This window comes from Clytia hemisphaerica, unplaced genomic scaffold (genome assembly GCF_902728285.1).
Source record: "Clytia hemisphaerica strain Z4C2 unplaced genomic scaffold, Clytia hemisphaerica genome assembly, whole genome shotgun sequence".
NCBI classification, from domain to species: Eukaryota; Metazoa; Cnidaria; class Hydrozoa; order Leptothecata; family Clytiidae; genus Clytia; species Clytia hemisphaerica.
In genome coordinates, this window is record NW_027103309.1 from 574,242 (window position 1) to 591,617 (window position 17,376).

Sequence of the window (17,376 nt, forward strand, 5' to 3'; positions counted from 1 at the left end):
AATTTCTGACATTAAATTAAGTTTATAAACAGAAAGAAATCAACAAAACCAAAAAAACATGTTCCTGTTTTAATTAAAAAAGCACATTGCTGGTTGATTTAGAAGTGTTTTTTTATTTATAGGGTTCAATAAATGAGTCAAAATAAATGAATTAATCTTTTTCTATCCTATTTGGAAACTCAATGATAAAATCCATTCCATTTCCACCCTGAACAAAACAACATACTTCTTTTATATCAGTGATGTTACAAATGTCATATGTGGTAATGTCAGGTGATATTGGGACCATGTGATTCAATTTAGCGACAGCATCTTTACTAATTTCGCACTTTTTTACTTTAGGTACTTGCATGACAGCCAAAAACCTTATTTTATCATTGCTATCAGTTAATTTCAAAAAAGTATCAATGAAGCCTAAATGCACACCATATCTTCCATTATATTTAACTGTGTAGGTATTTCTCTTGATGACACGCAAGTAGCTCTTGCTTTGAATGATAAGGCCATTGAAACAAATTCGTTTGAAGGAAAATACATCTGTCTTAGGAGAAAAATGGTGTTTGATGAGAGCTTCAACAACTTGACAGCAATTTGCTGGTACTAGATTACCAACACAATAAATTCCTGCTGCAATATTTTCTCCTAATTTTTGAGTGTTTTGATGATATTTGACGGTCATTTTATTGTATAAAGAATATCCCACAGTGCCAGGGGTCAATGATTGAACAATTTCTGGTATCTTATGCTGTACTATGACATTTGTTACAATTTGAATGTTAACATTCTGGGTACCATGGTAGAGATTCTTGTAATCACCATTGTAATCTTCGTACCAAAATGCTGACTGGGCCCATAAAGGTCCATGTTGCTTTACAGAAAAAACCATATGGAGCAGATTATGCATGTTGTATGTCTGGTAGCGATATCCATATAATCTTGGGATTCGACAACAGAAATGTCGCAACATCTTATCTGCATTCTGAAGATCGATCGGTGAGATTGACTCTTTTAGCAACAAAAATATTGACTCTACCAAAAGAATGTAATGTTGGAAATACTCATCCGGGAGGAAGTTATATAAAATTGGAGCTGAATAAAACAATAGAAATGTTCGAAATTCTGAACCTTTGAAATGTTTGAAATCGTGCTCGATATTTCTGGGTATTCTACTGATAAGGTTTGGAAGTCTGAGTTGTCTAATGTTTTTATCAATTTCAGTTACACTGGTACCAATGAACCATGGCATATTCTTGTATTTTTTATTAAACCACAGCTTCATGATCATTTTCACCACTCCAAGGAGAGTGTTGTGAAGATAGTCTATACCCAATCCATTAATAACATTGAAGCGAGGGAGGGTCATTGACCAAGATAAACCTTTAATACCTTTTTCCGGAGTAATTTTTCCAGTAGTACTGATATTTGTTGAAGCTTCTTTTCCATGGGTTATGGTACCATTGTGTGATCGTAGGTTGGTGTGCCCTGCTATTTTATCATAATTGAAAGGAAAGGCATGAACATGACCCTTACCAGCTTTACAAGTTTCCCCAGGCTCCAGACAATATGAGCACCCATATAAACCGTTGAACTGAACAATATTCTGGAACATACTTTTAGCTGGCGCGTCAAATATACCAGAGAAAAGGAAAACTTTCAACAGCTTCTTGCCTTTCTCTGTCATTATTGATTTTCCTGTAAAAAGAAGCAGAAAAAAGAAGACATAGACTGTGTCCGTAAAAAGATTTCTCGTTAAAAACCCATTAAATTGCCTTGGGATTTAACAATGGAACAAAAGCTGATCGGTTGTGATTTAGATTTTTATGAGGATTTTTATATATAATTGGAACACTTTTTACAGACACAATGAATAATCAGGGCTGCAAATAAGCATCAGGCATCAGTTGGTGTCCAAATTAAAAAGGTGTTTGACTGACTGAGAACAATTTTGGTCGGTCAGTCTTTGATTCCATTCACATTAGGAAGCTTCCAACTGCATTTAAAGTTTCATGACCAACAGAATTGAAATTCCTGTGTAAAGAAAAATAAACTATTCTTGGGAATGCTTCAGATTGTCAAAGAGAGAAGTAAAAATACCTGCTGTGCCAAATTCTTTGAGTTCTTCAGCGAAAGGTTTCAGGAAGGTTTTAAAGTCTGGTTTTTTGTCTGAGAACCACAACCCTGCAAACAATCGATACTTTCTTCTGTACCTTTGAGAGAAAAACAAAGATAATATGCATATATTTCTGTAATAAATATCAATTGATTGTTTTTTAACTTATTTTTTAAAACAATTCTACGTAAATAGAATCATAAAGATCCCTACAACTTCCATGGTTATCTTCTGAAACTTTGCCGGAATTGATGTCCACAAACATACAAATTGATGAGTGAAAACCAGCATTTTTATTTAAAAAAATCTTCTTGTGTCCCCACTCTCTTTAGAGTTGACTTTAAATACAACAAAAAAACCAAAAAAATACAACTCCAAGTCAAGGTTTTCGACAATCAGAGTTTTAAGAATAATTAAATAAAAGTAAAGTTACTCTAACTATATTATTCTTGAGGCTTGACTTAGGAGATAAATAAGAAAAATTTACCTTAACATAGGGTGAAGTTCATTAATTGTATAGTAGATTGGCCATATTTCCATTTTGGAGGATTTGAACAGAGAGACTCCATCAGTATTACATTGAAGAGATATATGGATTTCATTGGTTTTTGCAAAAGAAGATGTGCCATTCAAAAAGCCATCACTTCCAAAATGCTTTGTATAAACTTCCCCATCAATTATATCTTCAATATTTTCAGGACTTTTCTTCTGTCTAGAGGTTGGGTAGCTTAAATCTTGTAAAAATCCTTTATCTAAAAATATCCAAAAATAATAGTGTTTGTTTATGAGTAAGCAGATGAATCCGCACTTATTTTTTTGAGTCATCATATTGACTTCAATTTGTCAGCTTTGACTGGTATGAATTCTATACAATAGAATGGCTAGTGAAACAATGCAAACAAATTAAAGTCAAATACCTTAAGGGGATTAATTTTCGCGGGAAAATTAATACCTTTAAGGTATACACATTATACTGTGACTTAGATGATCATTATAATCAATGCATTCTTTTTTGAGTTTTGTAGCCACGACGCAGAAAAATATAACATCTTTAAGTTAAAATATACTTATGCATACTTACACTTGAACAAGGATTGTAGATTATCAAGCAAGGGAATCACAATGAAGTAGGGGTTTGCATTGCATTTCTTGTTACAAATTGCACAACTTTTGTCCTCTAATCCAATGTAGACAAGGCATTTGCCACAAAAATAATGAAAAACTACATTTTCTCTGACTTTTGCAAAAAATCTCCGGATCAACTTCATAGTTGTTTTGCATAAATTAGGTACTATCATATGTGCTTCAATTAACGCAATCAAATCATCTACAGCAACTCCAGTAAGATGGTGTCTATAGAATTCAAAACATTAGCAATATAAGATTTCAATCAGATACAAAGAGAAGAATTTAATACGGTACGTTATCTGCAAAATTTTAAATTCCATTTTACAGTACTTGTTTTTATGCTAAAAGTGTGGTTAATTGAGTCATCTAATGTTTTGTTTGCAGATTTTCTTCTAGATCAGGGGGGGGGTCTTGCAGTTACTCCTTGACTTGACACTATGTGGAGTAACTGCAATTTTGGACATTTTCTACACACACCACCACCCTTGCAGTTATTCCATAGTGTACTAACTGATTTTAACCTCAAAATTGGTGTATACCACCCCCAAAAATGCTAAATTTAGCAATTTTTTCACTGAATTCCTCATTTTTGATACCATTTCACTGGGTACGTCTTATTAACGACTGTTCAAGAGTTAAATATTTCAATCATTTTCCAAGTTTGTTAAAATATCTTTCATGCCTTGATGAAGAAAAAAATTGTTTTTTTTTTACTTTTGAAAAAAATGTTTTGAATTTTTTTGCTTCCGGAATTTTTAAAAACCTAAAATTTTAAGTGAAAAATTGAAAAATGTGCTCACTTAGTACACCATATCCAACCAAAATCGACAATTTTGGGCTTAGGCACCACCCATGTTGCAGTTAGTCCACTGGTGGAGTAACTGTTTTCCCAAATTTTGGTTTATATACCACCACGGTAGTAATTGTCATAGTGTTTATATAATAACTGCATGACCCCCCCTGTCTAGATATTAAAAAATCTAGATTTAATTATGATTAAATTTTCTTCCAAAAGTAGTGGTAATATGCATGAGCGGAAGTAAAATATTAGGGTTGTTGACGGTATATTACACTATAGACCTTTTTTTAAAGAGGCAGCCATGTTGAATAATTATGTACTCCAGCATAGAAACAATGATACAGCCATGCATAATTTTTGAAATATGCATGATACAGTAATTATGCATGGCTGTATCATTGTTTTTATGCTGGAGTACATAATTATTCAACATGGCTGCCTCTTTAAAAAAAGGTCTATTATTACACGGTTCATTCATATATCATTTGAGTACGACATTATACCTGGATCGGGGGATGTTACCTGATCCAACTACGTCACTCGTTCTGGCTACAACTTTTAGCATGCACCAAACAATCGAGCGACGGTGTAGATCGAGCGACTGTGTAGGTTGATCGAGCGACAGTTTTCTATCACTTTTATAAAGGTATGAGAGCGTCGCTCGCTGAAGCTACCAAGTTACTAATTGATCCTAATCAATTTCATACTTGAGAACCGCACAGTGAAAATTTTAATTTTGAATTTGCTCATTCGACTAAAGATTTTTTAGAGATTACCTTTATTATGCAGATTTCATCAGCCCCAAATTTTGCGTCGCAGATAGAAACACGAATAAATGAATGTGATAGAAAACTGCGACTCAATCAGACTACATTGTCGCTAAATCGAGCAACACGCGCTAAAAGTTCTAGCCAGAAAGGGTGTGACGTAGTTAGCTTGATCAGGTAATATCGTCCAGGTAAAATGCTGTCTATTGCCAAAACGCCTTTTAAAATTACCTCATGATAAAAGTTAGGATAAGCATTATGCTGACAGATAGAGTAAGTCTTGCTCCATCATAGATAGGTTGATCACCTCCAAGCTCATTCTCAAGTGTATTTGTATCACCGTCGTCTTTATCTTCTTCTGGATCTTCATTTTGACTGTTACTTTTAATACAATCATCGCCATCTTCAACATCATCGTCGTCACTAAACAATGCAGGATCATCCAATTTATCATCATCATTTAGCTTTGATTGAAGGAATTTTTGATTTGATTCCATATTGTCAATAGTTTCAGGAGCCATTTGATTGTGATTTTCAATATCAGAAAAAGAGATAGTTTCCTCATTTGAATAATCTGGTCTCTCAAAATCTGTATCATCTCTTGTCTCAGACTCAGATTCGTCATCAGACCATGTATTTGAGCTTTCTTCTTCAATCAAATGAAGTTGTTGTGATGCCTGTAATGGATAAACATTGGAAGTTGTTGCTGCTAAATCAGAACGGCCTGATGATTGATCCTCTTGAACAGGTTGAATAATAGTTTCAGCAATTTTCTTTTTCAATAATAATCTATGCTTAGACGTTCTTGGAATCTTCGACCTTGATATTGATGAACTTGGTACAGTTTCATTGTCGTGCAGGTACTGATTGTAGAAGCCACGTTTTCGTCCTGCTTTTTTTGTCGCAGGTTCAGAAATGTTATCATTCTCCATCTATTCTTTGCTTATTTTCCACTAAACAGCTACAACACAAGTGATTAAAGACAACTTTGTTTTTCCTTTTTGTTTGATAGTGGAAGGATCGTAGCATTGCTAGCATTTTGAATCGCTGGAATGACTATTTTGCAGAACGAAATATTTTCGATTGTTATTTTTGTAAATTACAGACTTTAGTTCTTTATTAAAATTAAATTTAATATGTTACAAAAGGAAAATTACGAAATTGTTTCTCATTAAAAAATACTGATCGAAGCATTTATAAATTTAAAGTATAACTTGTTGTGGAAAGATTTCATAATATTATCAAAAAGAATTTAAAACTTTGGTCCGTAAATTTACTAATGCTGTTATCTGTCGAGCAGTCAACCACACGGAAAACGCACTGTACCATACAGTAGAAGGTGATCGCAAGTTTTTAAATTTTCTGCGCCGAGTTGTCAATCAAGTTAGAAAGTGGAGTTCAATGGCCAACTTGATTCGTAAAAAGCACTTTCGATTTCGTCAAAACATAAACAAACCAACCCTTTCACTTTCACTTCTTTCCCCGGAGGACTCCCTCAAAGAAGATTGGTTGTTTTCGATGGAAAATGGTAAGAAACTTAAGTTTGCAAGTGTAATTTAGTTTTTGCTGGCTTAAAGAAGAATGGCAGGATCCTGGATAGTTTCCCTAATATATAAGAATATGAGAAGTAAAGGTCTTCCCCCATCATGAAGATAAGCTTGCCTTGTTGCAAAACAAAACAATACCTAACTATTTTTGTCTTGATTTCCTTACATTAACACCTAACCAGGAAGCGACACGTCAATCTTCTTTGCGTCTTGAACCCCCTACAACAACGACGGTAAGATATGGATCCCTTAGTGTAGCAACTCTAGTCACCAGGGACTGGAATGAACTCCACACTAAACTAAATTAGTTTGATTATCCGTTTTACAGTTCAACAAAACTCGGTTATAGAATTTGTTTTGGACAACTTTGACAAATTTGACTGATATATCGACTATTATATTTATAAGTCTAGATAAAATGAAAGTTTTCCTTTTCCTTAAAATATATAAATAATATATACAAAAAACCGAATGGTGGTAATCAATAAAATTGATCATTAATTCTAGGAACTAATCTATAGCTAATCGATATTAATCAATGGATTAGATATCATTTAAAATCAATAGCCAATATATATTAACCATTTTTTGACCTCAATTAGCTATCGATTATCAATTCTAATCAATATTTAATGGATCGATTTTAATATCAATTAGCTATCGGTTAGAATCGATGATCAACTTTAGTGATTACACCCGTCTGGATAAAAATCCAAGAAAAATATATACATACTATATATAATACAGGAGTCAGAAAGCACTAAAAAATAATAACATCCCAGGAAGAATAGTGAGAGTGGACAAGTTAAGTTATGAGATATTCAACAAAATTGACTTTCTCATATTCTCATTTGGATACAAGAAAGCTTCTCATTGTCCCCAGATGGTCTTGTTTGCTCATCTAAACATACCCTGTGGAACCATTTATCAGGAATACAATGATCACATTGAATCTGTAAAAAAAAGTAAAAAAGATGATAAATTCAAAATTTGTACTTTAATTAAATCACTAGTAACAAGGACAAGATTGTACTTTGTCTAAGTCTGTATAATAAGCCTGTTGTTTAAATTTAAAATAATTTGCGTACCCATGAACATGTAGCATCACTTTCACTTCTTTCCATATTTCCGACTGCAACTTTATCTTGAGGCTCATCTTCTTCTCCACAGATTCTGCAATTAAGTCCACACCAATTAATACCTGTATTTATGAAATTAAATATGATAACATTCTGATGGGAAAACTGTTGCAAAAAATTCTTTATTAAAGGCGACAAAATTTTGAAATTTGTGGCATTAACTTCTACAAAAAAACATTTTGTAAATTGAAGCCTCTAGAGACGTGGTAAATATTAAAGATATCTAACTTAATTGATTGGTTCTCATTATGAGTATTACTAGATAGGTGAATTAGACATCAATTAATGTTTTACAGCAATATATGTATGAGAACAAGTCAGTTTCTTGGCTGATTTCAATGGGATTTGTTGCTATAATTGATTTTGTACCTCCTTTTCTAAGCAAAGTCACTGCGATACGTTGGCGATACAACTTCAAATCCCTAGCTGTCATCTCTTTTGGGAGTGGCTGTCGTTTGATATAGCACTCTGAAAACTTAAAAAGAATTAAATTCATTTACCACAGACATTAAAACCCTAAACTTGATTTTGAAAAGTCCCTAATTATGCAATAGACATATATAAATTCTTACTTTTAAGCAAAAAACTCCACACGAAATAACATCATTTTGTCTTGCATGTTCCTGTTTCTCCACTTTCCATTCACCTGCAATATCATTTGCTTGCATTATTTTCCTGGAGAACAAAAAACAAGCATACATCAAATCTTAAATCAAATGACTTTAGATTGAGCGTTTATACCATGGTATTAATGGGATGATGTAATCGGTATATAGGTTATTTCAGTTTTTAAGTACAAAATTGAATGTATTTTACCTCCAGCGTTCTTCAATGAAACATTGGTCACAACCTAACGGATTGATGGCATACGATGTTTTCTTTGGTGGTAAAATAACCTGAAAGTTGAAAAGTAAATGATAGGTATTCTTTCAAAGATGTTCTATTGAACTTATCATAAACCTGACAACTTCCTAAGAAACTGACAAAATGTTTGTATTCATCCAAACTTTTAGAGAATTCACACTTGGAAATTATTTCATCCTTGAATCCAATTTTTAGAAATGGCACTAGACGTTATTAGAAGGTATTTCTAATTTACGAAATATTAGGTTGCAAAATGCAAATGCATTTCTAAAGTCAGATAACAATATACCAATAAACACCAGTGATCTCCTGTTTTGTTGTAGATCCCCAAAGCCATTTCACATTCAAGCAACTGTTTCTAAAATTTCAGAAATAAAATATATCTTTATGACACTCTCTAACTATCTTCACACCATGATTAATAAGAGGTAAGGTGGTGCACATTAAATACAATTCAATAATGTATAATACAATTAAAATCATCAGTATTTTCTTGATCTTTGTGATGATCATATAATGAATGATAGTGGCTGATTTCAGAAAAATGCTTACTTTTCTTTTCATACAAATTTTGTTTTGTCTTTGCACAATCCTTGTAATGTAAGGGGTTTCAAATATCATGATTCGATTTTCCTAAATAAAACAAAAAAGGATATTATTTGAATCAGTAAAATGCTTTAGTAGGCAACGACTCCAATCTTCTGAAACAAAAAAATTAAAGTTAGGGTGAAGAAGGAATAAAAGTATTTTTATTCTTTAAGAAATGAAAACCTTTTTCGTCTTTGTGCTTTTGTTTGCTTCCAATTCTAAACAATTCATATATGCATCTATGACATTATCATTCAACTTTCCAGAGCACAGATCAGCAAGTTCATTTCGAAAAATCTTGAATTTCTTATGCAAAACACACATCAAATGGTTTTGTGTTGTAACCTTTATCTTTTCGATTGATGCAGTAGAAAAAGCATTAAACAGTTTAATACATTAAGTGATTACTTAATCATCAGATAAAGAAAAATTAAATAATTTAGATACCAATTTGTGTCTGTTATTATTTTGGTTTCTGCTCATGCCCTACCCGGTATTTGAATATGAAAATACTTACCCTGTTTTTCGCTGCACTCAATGAAGCAATCTGTAAAAAAAGAATTTTTATGAAAATAAATCAACCTATAAATCATAGAGTTGTTCTACAGCAAAATTGTGCAATAAGTAAACTCGCTCAAAAACTACCTAAATATGTAGCTTTACGTACCTTCAGAGTCGAGTATCCTTGAGCTATCGTGGTTGGGCTTTTTGCGATATTGGTTATCAAGCTCTGCGTTGTTTTTCTGAAAGTAAACAATATTTTTACTACTTAGTAAACGGAATTTGATTGTAAGAGGTTCTTCTCACCTTTTTTGAGATACCATCTTCTTTGAATTTGTTTGGATGCTCTTGTTGGTTGTCCTGTTTTCCGGTTTTAGATCTTGAAGGTCCATCACTGATGACAATCACTTCTTTGTCAACTTCATTTACATCGTTTTCGTTGGGTTCCGCTTCTTTGGTCTGTAACATATAATATTGCGTAATACGCTTAATGGCACGGTTCATAATTATATTTATTCGCTAAAACTCATTTTGAGGAAAAAGGGAAAAAAATTGCCAATATTAATTTCTATTACTTTTTACCTTCTCTTTTGGAGGTTCAATCTTCTTCTTTTTTCCGGGAGAGTTAACCCTGATATCTCCATGGAACCGCCTTTTTTCAGCTCCAATACCGACTCGACCACTTGCCAATTTCTTCTTTGACTTTGGCTTAGGCAATTCTATGAATGTTGCTCCCTTAAAGAGAAGATCGATTATGGATAATGTTTTGTGAAAACAATAAATCGTATAAGAGTGACTAAAATCAACATTTGAAGAAATGGAAATTTAAAGGAATGGATTCAACATTTTCCTTCTCACCTTGTTGTTGCATGAATTTGATGAAGCTGGGTTTTCCTCGTTCTGCTTGACATTTTTGTTGGAAACCTAAGATAACAGTTAGTGAAGTCACATAATAATAATTTACCAGGAATTACTGCAACTTTTTTTGTTGAATACTGAAGTAAAATCTTACTTGTTTCATTGCTTCTTTTTTGCTTTCAATGACAAGACCATCATCCCTAGGAAGCTTTTCTTCTAAGAATATTTTCAGATCTAATATCCTTTCTTCAAGCTCTTCAATTGTCTGAAAAAGTGAAAGAGTTAATGGATTATGTTGAAAATATGACTCTGAGTTGATAGAATAAACCCTCAAAATTTCGCATTTTTATTTCTTTGAATACTATTTACATTCCATTTACTAAGAAGTGACTTTTTGAAATCCTAATGTCATGGCATGTCCATAAATTTTACCTCTTCGTCTAACCCATAATTGTGAGTTGCGGACATCACCTCTTTGAGCATTTCTCGACAGTGAGATCTCCTTGTTAAGCTTTTTGTAACTTTTCTCGGAAGCTCTGGAAAGAAGGGATCTGCCTTCGAATCGTCATCACTGGCCATTGTAATATCTTCCGTCGGTAGTTGCGCACCACTGGAGGGCTGCTGCTCTTGACCGACTGACCTGGGGCTGGGGCAAATTTCTTCGTCCAAGGTCATGTACGGCAGATGACGATAGAATTCTGAAAATGACTCCCAATGTTCAAGGTTATTTAAGATGATGGAAAACATGTGTTTACATGGTAACTTCGTCTTCTTCCAACTGAAACACTCACATGATGGCATACCACCCTCCGTAACAAACATTACATTGTACGCCGATCCATTCCTACCTTTCCTGACCACATACACGTCTTCGTGCTCCGGATGGCGCATAACACTTCCGTCACCATATCCTCTTGCTAAGTTAAGCTTTTCTCGACAATGAAGGACTACTTTTCTTGGTCGATCTCTTAAATAGATTGGAATTTGACCTTTGTACCGACGGTACTGGGAGGAGCATCTACGGTTCTTATCTTCGTACCTTAAAAAACAAAAATTATACCACATTTTTCATGGGAACTATCGCTAATTCGAACTTTTATTATTCGAGTTATTTTTCTATGTAATTTTACAATTTTCAAAACCTCCTTCAGGATAAATCTCTAATTTAATTTCATGCCCAAAAAGAAAATTCAAATTTCGTGATTTTGTATGACTCGTATCTACCTGCAATTCTGCAAAGGGTTTTTCGGTAATAACTTTCAACTATTCATAAAATTCATCTTTGATTATGTATTTCATAACAGCTTTGAATTATTGTGTGAATAAAAGTAATTGAAAAATGACTTACTCGGAATACTTTTCAGGGATGAACTGGTTGACCAACGTAGTCAGCATACCACTTACTGACTTCTGTTTTGATGGCTTAAGGTACTCTGCCTTGAAATCTTTATTTTTTCTTTCTACGCCGTTAGTTGTATTGACTTCAATGGGTAGAAGGTCCTTTCTGTAAAAGTACACCCAACGCTAAAAATAAAAAGATATGCCTTATCATTCAAGTCCTTTTTTATTTATTGTAATTGCGGTATACTCGTAGAGAAGAATTAAAAATTACACTGAGTAATGTACAATAAGCAAGTCTGACATTAGTACTAGCCATAGCTTTCACTAACTGCCACCCGCTAATTAATACAAATGCTTGTAAAACTAATTAATGCTAATTAAGGCTTTTTAATGCTTTATAGCAAAAGTTTGGAAATGATTTGGAATAGTTAGAATGATTCTTCTCAGCATTTTCTTTGAGATATCAATGAATGAGCTAACATAAATGAGACATTTTTTTCTAAAAATATGAATTACTTTTTACAAAGAATAAAATACGAATCTTAAAACATTCATTAGGAAAAGTGTCCAGGTAGAATCAATTACAGACAGTTACAGATTTGTTTTTTGTTTTTGTGTTTTTGTGTATACTACCAGACAAAAGACATGCAACTATATTTATTTCAACCAATTTGAAATAGGTATAAATGAAACATAGTAGAACCAAACAGCATAAGAAATGCTATGAGCCAGAAACATAACGAGCAGGAACCAAAAATTGACAGGTAACAACGTACCGTGAAATTGGGTAACTCTTGCATCAGTGGAGGCTAACATGCATAGCCCTCGAATGAATGACCTGGCTGGTCATTAAAATACAACTACGCAGCTCTGCTCGCAGCTCTACTCTACCATTTTTGTTTTGATTTAACTTTGTATTTTAATGACCAGCCAGGTCATTCATTTGAGGGCTATGTAAGTTAGCCTCCACTGATGCAAGTTACCCAATCTCACGGTACTTAAGAGTTTTTCCAACTGTTTAACAAAGGATATCGTGATCCAAAATTGTTTACAATAAATGGATTTACCAGTAATCTAGAAGCTGTAACAGCGTTGTGTAAAGGATGGAAGATGATAGGACGTAACGTGGTAATAGTATCAGTAACGAGGCAATATTGATGAGCAGGAAGCAGGTATTAACAGGAAATAGCGTACATTCAGGACTTTTTCCAACGGCATGATAAGGGATCTCACGGACAAAATTGTTTACATTAAAAAGATATGCCAGTTATCTTGCTGTTGTAACAGCAACATCGTGTAGAAGGATGGAAAATCATGACGTAACGTGGTAATAGTAGCAGTAACGAGGTAATATTGCGTTGTCAAGGTAAACGGATCCTCATTCATAAAAAGCTTAAAGGGAAAATAAGAAACATGAAATTAGATGATATGGTGAGTGTACTGAAATTTCCTCAAAAATAGTTCACCAAAAGTTTCTTTCAATCTTTGATAATAATTTCCCAAATAGTGCCTGGTAAGTATCAACAAGAACACAGACCTGTGTTAAACATAAAAGATTAATAAAACCAAGTCTTATAAAAGTACAGAAAGAAAAAAATATTTATACTTACTGTCGAGAAGTATACCATAACACAGGATTTTTAAGCATTCTTGTTGAGAGAAGAGTATGTTGAATGACGATTGTCGAATAAATTTAGTTACAGTGGAATTTCGTTGCCAATTCAACCACCAACAATAATCACTTTTGTCCATATTCAATCATTGCTCTACTATTATCATTTTAATCATTGTTCATTATTATTGCTATTGGGGACAAACTGTTTGGATCGAAAAATGAATCAATCTCCTGAATGCTTGTGAATGTCTAAGACAGGAGACAGATTGTAATTTGACTGTCAGCAAATTCACTGATTGGTATATGTATACATCTTGTTTAATCCGAAAGTCAAAAGTAAATGCATACAAGTATTTTGACTGCAGGAAGAGAGAGCTTGAATTTAAAAAAACTTCCAGAAACTTCTCCATTCCATTTCCTGCATATTGACCAATCGGGCAAAATTCTACAAGCGGAATAGAATCTACTGTCGAAAGCTGAGTAAAATGCCCGCGGCGCCTGCTATTATAAAGAAAAAGTTTTTAGGCTAGCAACTGCTGTCCCTGAAAAAAAACCGAACATTTACGGAAGAGACTAACTACGGGTAGGCTTGCGCGACAAAACAAAACAAAACAAAACAAAACAAAAAACGCAAAAATTCGAGATTCCAGTCCAATATCTATGCGTGAAACTATAAGTGCCTCCTCGTCGCTGCGCTCCTGCGGGGGCAAAAATATTAATGCAAAGTTCTACTTTTGTCCAATCAGTTTCTGATCTGCATTAAGAACATCACCGGCGATGTTGATAATGTAAGATGTCTGTGATTTGATTTGATTTTTATACCTTGAATTCTGGTAACCATTTTTTTGTCAACCATTCCCGCATTTTGGTTGCCTTTTCACTTTTCCAAATTTCACTTTCTTTCAAAAAATTAATGGTAGTTTTAGTTTCGTTCTCCGTTTCTGACTTTGCGATAGCCCGTAGCATATCCAAGATAAATTCTTTCACATCTCTCATTCCATTCTTCTCTGTCTTCAACCAACGTTCCCATGCCTGCTCCCGATGAAAATAACACAATGGAATCTAAATTAAAAGCAATGTTATTTCGCTTTATATTATGTTCAGAGAGTAGAAGGGGGGAAAAGTGGTTTAAATTCTGCAACATCCTCTGGATAATCATCCATTTCACAGCTTTGGTATTTTAAATTTAATGACCGGAGCTATGAACTTAAAACAAGAGGGATGTATTTGAATAAAATGTACTCAAGATTTTTGAAGAACATGTTGAGAGGCTTAAGTTTGGATTCTGCTTACCAAATAATGCTTCCAAAGCTTGAATTTCTTCTTCACAGTTGTCAACCAAGAAAACCTTCGGTGACCATTTCTCATTCCACGACTTCACAATAGCTAATGCCTCCTTAATTGACACTGTTGTTTCATCTTGGATGACAAAAGACCCAACAACTTGGTAATCCACATTAGTACGAGTGGCGATGAAGAAGAGTGGTAAGGAGTATTTGGTGGTCTTATATGTTGCATCCAGTAGACATACAAAGTTACCATATTTCGCCAGCAATCTTCTCTGGCGCTTGGTTTGGTGGACGAACAATAGCCTCTTTCCCTTCGGAAGGCTGTCAACTTTCTCACCCTTCTCGTTGTAAACAGGAATGTCCTCCCCACCGTACCTCCGGTAGAAGAAGCTGTCTTCTGGCTGTTCTTTCTTCCACTCCTTGACACGGTGATCGAGCTCCTCCTGGTCCACTTTTGAAAATCGTAGTTTCATAGCTGCACGGTAGACATACGATCGTATATCGGTTTTCTTTGGATAGTACCTCCGGTTATCCTTTGAGGGCATTTGCTTATCCCTGAAAAGCTCTTTCTCCAAAAAGGTTTCCAAATGTCCTTGTATCTCCTTTGTTCTGCGTATCCCCTTCTCTGCCAACTGGTATATCTTTTCAATTATTTTCGGGTCAACTGGTTGTGACAATCCTAGTGTCTAGATACAAAAATTAATTTATGCAATGAAACAGCTCTGTCTCAATTCATTGACCAGTAGGGACAACATGAAAGATTTAACTACCAATGAGGAGGAAAAATTAATAACAATGCTATTGTTTTCAGCTTTTCGGTTGAAATTTACAAGTTTATAAGCATTACACATGCTCAAATTGTTCAATACCTTTCCATGAGTGTGTACTTTCTGATTTGGAATTTGAATGAAAAACTTCCTCTCGGTCCTCACGTCCTTCCATTGATTTTTTTCCCACTCTTCTTTTAATTTTTTTGAAACCTTCTTGCGTTGATTTTCTACTTGATAATTCACAATCTGAAAAAAATTACAAAGATGGATTTGAAGCTTTGTTATTTTCTATTTTTGACTTATTAATAACTCTAAATGGGAATGAGAGAGGTGTCTGTTTATTAAAAGTTTCAGAGATTGCCCGTTAAATCGATACGTTGAAATGATTTACCATAGAAAAACATATATAAGGTCGTGCTGAGAAATAATCTTATATAATTAAAATTACCTTATTTTCAGGGAAAAAAGTAACATCTTTAATGATGACTTTTGCTGGACAATCAAACTTTCTAGAGTCTTGTACTAAGTTTATTGTCTTTCCAACATAATGATCTTCCTTTGCCTACAGTAAAATGAATGCAGAGTTTGCGAATTTGATATGTATTAATCATTATTGTGTGTAATAAGCCTCAAGTAGGGACCGAAAAATGATTAGTATTTAGAAAGATCAAACTGGAAGATATTAATCTTTAGCCCAAAAATTAGCCACTTGATAAGTTAAAAAGGGATTTCTCCCGGGGGGGGTACTACCCTTGTCGACCGACGGGGGTGCTCCGCCGAGGTTCGAAAAATGGACCCTACGTGGGACTCGAAATTTGCGAAAAAAGTGACCCTGAATGGGACTGAAATTCCAAAATTTTCTCAAAATTTCTACTTTTTCCCCGAATTTTCCAAAAATAGGCACCCTACGAGGGACTAATTTTTCTATTTTGGTGTTTTTGCGACCCTACCAGGGACTCGTGGAGGTTAAAAAAGGTACCCTGACCAGCGGAGCATCCCCGTAACCCATTTTGCCCTAGTACCCCCCCCGGGGGATTTCTTTTGTAGATTGGGTTAAAATAAAAGAAAAGTACTTGATTTTCGTTTTTCCTTATAACATTCCATCCTGTCCTTGCCGTGAATACAATCTAGTTTTGCAACTGAGTTTATTATGAAAGGTGTACCATCAACAGGGATTAAATTTTCACTTTCAGCATTTTCTACTTCCTTGAAACGTATCCTCTTCTTCTCTAATGTGATTGCTGAAAATTAATATGCACTTTTTAACTTATTTGATCTATTCAAAAAATTCATACGATAATGTAATATCAAAGTTTAGCAATTCTCTTTTATAGAGTTGGGTCTTGAAGTGAAATAAAAATAAAACCATATTATTACCATATATTAAAACCAATTTCTAAATTTAGATAATTTAAGAGGGAATTATTTACCTCCTGCAAAACCCTTTGGTTTTTTATACGAGACAAACGAGTCTCCAGTTTCCAATTGATAGTCAGCAAGTTCTTGTTCGATTAAATCCGGATCCAGTACCACAATCAGTTTGCCTGTTGTAAAAAGGAATCGAATATCACATGATATTCAGGGGTCCTAGACCCAAAAAGATTCCGGAACGATGAGGAGCTCTTAAATCTTTAGAGGGACTGTTCTTGCATGGATCTTAGCCCATGTTGACGTCATAGTTAAACCTTTTCAAATGTCAAACTGAATCAAAGAGATTCTTTTTCTTAAGGTTTTGTTGACAATAGGATTGTTTGAAATCAGCTTGTACTTTTGTGTCTTAGACCCAAAAAGATTCCGGAACGATGAGGAGCTCTTAAATCTTTAGAGGGACTATTCTTGCATGGATTATAGCCCATGTTGACGCCATAGTTAAACCTTTTCAAAGGTCAAACTGAATCAAAGAGATTTCTTTTCTTAAGGTTTTGTTGATAATATAGGAATGTTTGAAATCAGCTTGTACTTTTGTGACATTAATTTTTGCTTGTGACAACTTTGAAAAGAATGCGCTAAAACGTAAACTTTCCTATGCGTTAGCGTAGATTTCACTTTAAACCATGCAA

The 17,376-nt window shown here is 34.1% G+C and overlaps 4 protein-coding genes and 1 long non-coding RNA gene across 5 annotated transcripts; all 5 read right to left on the bottom strand.

Moving 5' to 3' along the window:
- On the bottom strand, positions 1-5,903 carry LOC136812911 (uncharacterized). The gene is made up of 5 exons (XM_067069432.1): positions 5,036-5,903; positions 3,192-3,463; positions 2,598-2,862; positions 2,095-2,207; positions 1-1,692 (listed from the first exon to the last, which is right to left on the bottom strand). The coding sequence occupies exons 1-5, from the start codon at positions 5,734-5,736 to the stop codon at positions 152-154; spliced, it is 2,892 nt and encodes a 963-aa protein (XP_066925533.1). The 5' UTR covers positions 5,737-5,903; the 3' UTR covers positions 1-151.
- A 1,034-nt stretch (positions 5,904-6,937) lies between these two features.
- On the bottom strand, positions 6,938-9,298 carry LOC136812931 (uncharacterized). Its single transcript, XM_067069442.1, has 8 exons — positions 9,126-9,298; positions 8,907-8,987; positions 8,644-8,712; positions 8,307-8,386; positions 8,063-8,165; positions 7,860-7,965; positions 7,440-7,552; positions 6,938-7,304 (listed from the first exon to the last, which is right to left on the bottom strand). The coding sequence occupies exons 1-8, from the start codon at positions 9,264-9,266 to the stop codon at positions 7,191-7,193; spliced, it is 807 nt and encodes a 268-aa protein (XP_066925543.1). The 5' UTR covers positions 9,267-9,298; the 3' UTR covers positions 6,938-7,190.
- Positions 9,299-9,421: 123 nt separating this feature from the next.
- On the bottom strand, positions 9,422-11,958 carry LOC136812968 (uncharacterized). The gene is made up of 9 exons (XM_067069475.1): positions 11,914-11,958; positions 11,650-11,825; positions 10,734-11,340; positions 10,456-10,566; positions 10,302-10,367; positions 10,026-10,178; positions 9,750-9,902; positions 9,610-9,685; positions 9,422-9,489 (listed from the first exon to the last, which is right to left on the bottom strand). The coding sequence occupies exons 1-9, from the start codon at positions 11,956-11,958 to the stop codon at positions 9,422-9,424; spliced, it is 1,455 nt and encodes a 484-aa protein (XP_066925576.1).
- A 963-nt stretch (positions 11,959-12,921) lies between these two features.
- Positions 12,922-13,489, bottom strand: LOC136812924 (uncharacterized). The gene is made up of 2 exons (XR_010847424.1): positions 13,253-13,489; positions 12,922-13,034 (listed from the first exon to the last, which is right to left on the bottom strand). It is a non-coding gene; the product is annotated as an uncharacterized lncRNA (long non-coding RNA).
- A 690-nt stretch (positions 13,490-14,179) lies between these two features.
- LOC136812974 (uncharacterized) lies at positions 14,180-17,172 on the bottom strand. The gene is made up of 7 exons (XM_067069483.1): positions 17,085-17,172; positions 16,747-16,860; positions 16,457-16,557; positions 15,765-15,878; positions 15,416-15,562; positions 14,551-15,232; positions 14,180-14,319 (listed from the first exon to the last, which is right to left on the bottom strand). Exons 1-7 carry the CDS (start codon positions 17,170-17,172, stop codon positions 14,180-14,182), a joined length of 1,386 nt encoding a protein of 461 aa, XP_066925584.1.
- Between the last annotated feature and the right edge of the window lie 204 nt (positions 17,173-17,376).

What these genes read in the sequence shown, in the direction of transcription:
- LOC136812968 (XM_067069475.1), bottom strand. Translation starts at nt 11,958, where the DNA reads ATGGCTAGTACTAATGTCAGACTTGCTTATTGTACATTACTCAGT. An exon ending in CTTATTGTACATTACTCAGT is followed by an intron (nt 11,826 to 11,913) that starts GTAATTTTTAAT and finishes TTTTATTTTTAG; the next exon opens with CGTTGGGTGTACTTTTACAG. An exon ending in AAGGATACTCGACTCTGAAG is followed by an intron (nt 9,490 to 9,609) that starts GTACGTAAAGCT and finishes CTTTTTTTACAG; the next exon opens with ATTGCTTCATTGAGTGCAGC.
- LOC136812911 (XM_067069432.1), bottom strand. Translation starts at nt 5,736, where the DNA reads ATGGAGAATGATAACATTTCTGAACCTGCGACAAAAAAAGCAGGACGA. An exon ending in TCTACAATCCTTGTTCAAGT is followed by an intron (nt 2,863 to 3,191) that starts GTAAGTATGCAT and finishes GGATATTTTTAG; the next exon opens with ATAAAGGATTTTTACAAGAT. An exon ending in GAACTTCACCCTATGTTAAG is followed by an intron (nt 2,208 to 2,597) that starts GTAAATTTTTCT and finishes TTTCTCTCAAAG; the next exon opens with GTACAGAAGAAAGTATCGAT.
- LOC136812974 (XM_067069483.1), bottom strand. Translation starts at nt 17,172, where the DNA reads ATGGGCTATAATCCATGCAAGAATAGTCCCTCTAAAGATTTAAGAGCT. An exon ending in CTTTTTTCCCTGAAAATAAG is followed by an intron (nt 15,563 to 15,764) that starts GTAATTTTAATT and finishes AATTTTTTTCAG; the next exon opens with ATTGTGAATTATCAAGTAGA. An exon ending in AGCTTTGGAAGCATTATTTG is followed by an intron (nt 14,320 to 14,550) that starts GTAAGCAGAATC and finishes CTTTTAATTTAG; the next exon opens with ATTCCATTGTGTTATTTTCA.
- LOC136812931 (XM_067069442.1), bottom strand. Translation starts at nt 9,266, where the DNA reads ATGTGTGTTTTGCATAAGAAATTCAAGATTTTTCGAAATGAACTTGCT. An exon ending in AAAGCACAAAGACGAAAAAG is followed by an intron (nt 8,988 to 9,125) that starts GTTTTCATTTCT and finishes TGTTTTATTTAG; the next exon opens with GAAAATCGAATCATGATATT. An exon ending in AAATTTGTATGAAAAGAAAA is followed by an intron (nt 8,713 to 8,906) that starts GTAAGCATTTTT and finishes CTGAAATTTTAG; the next exon opens with AAACAGTTGCTTGAATGTGA.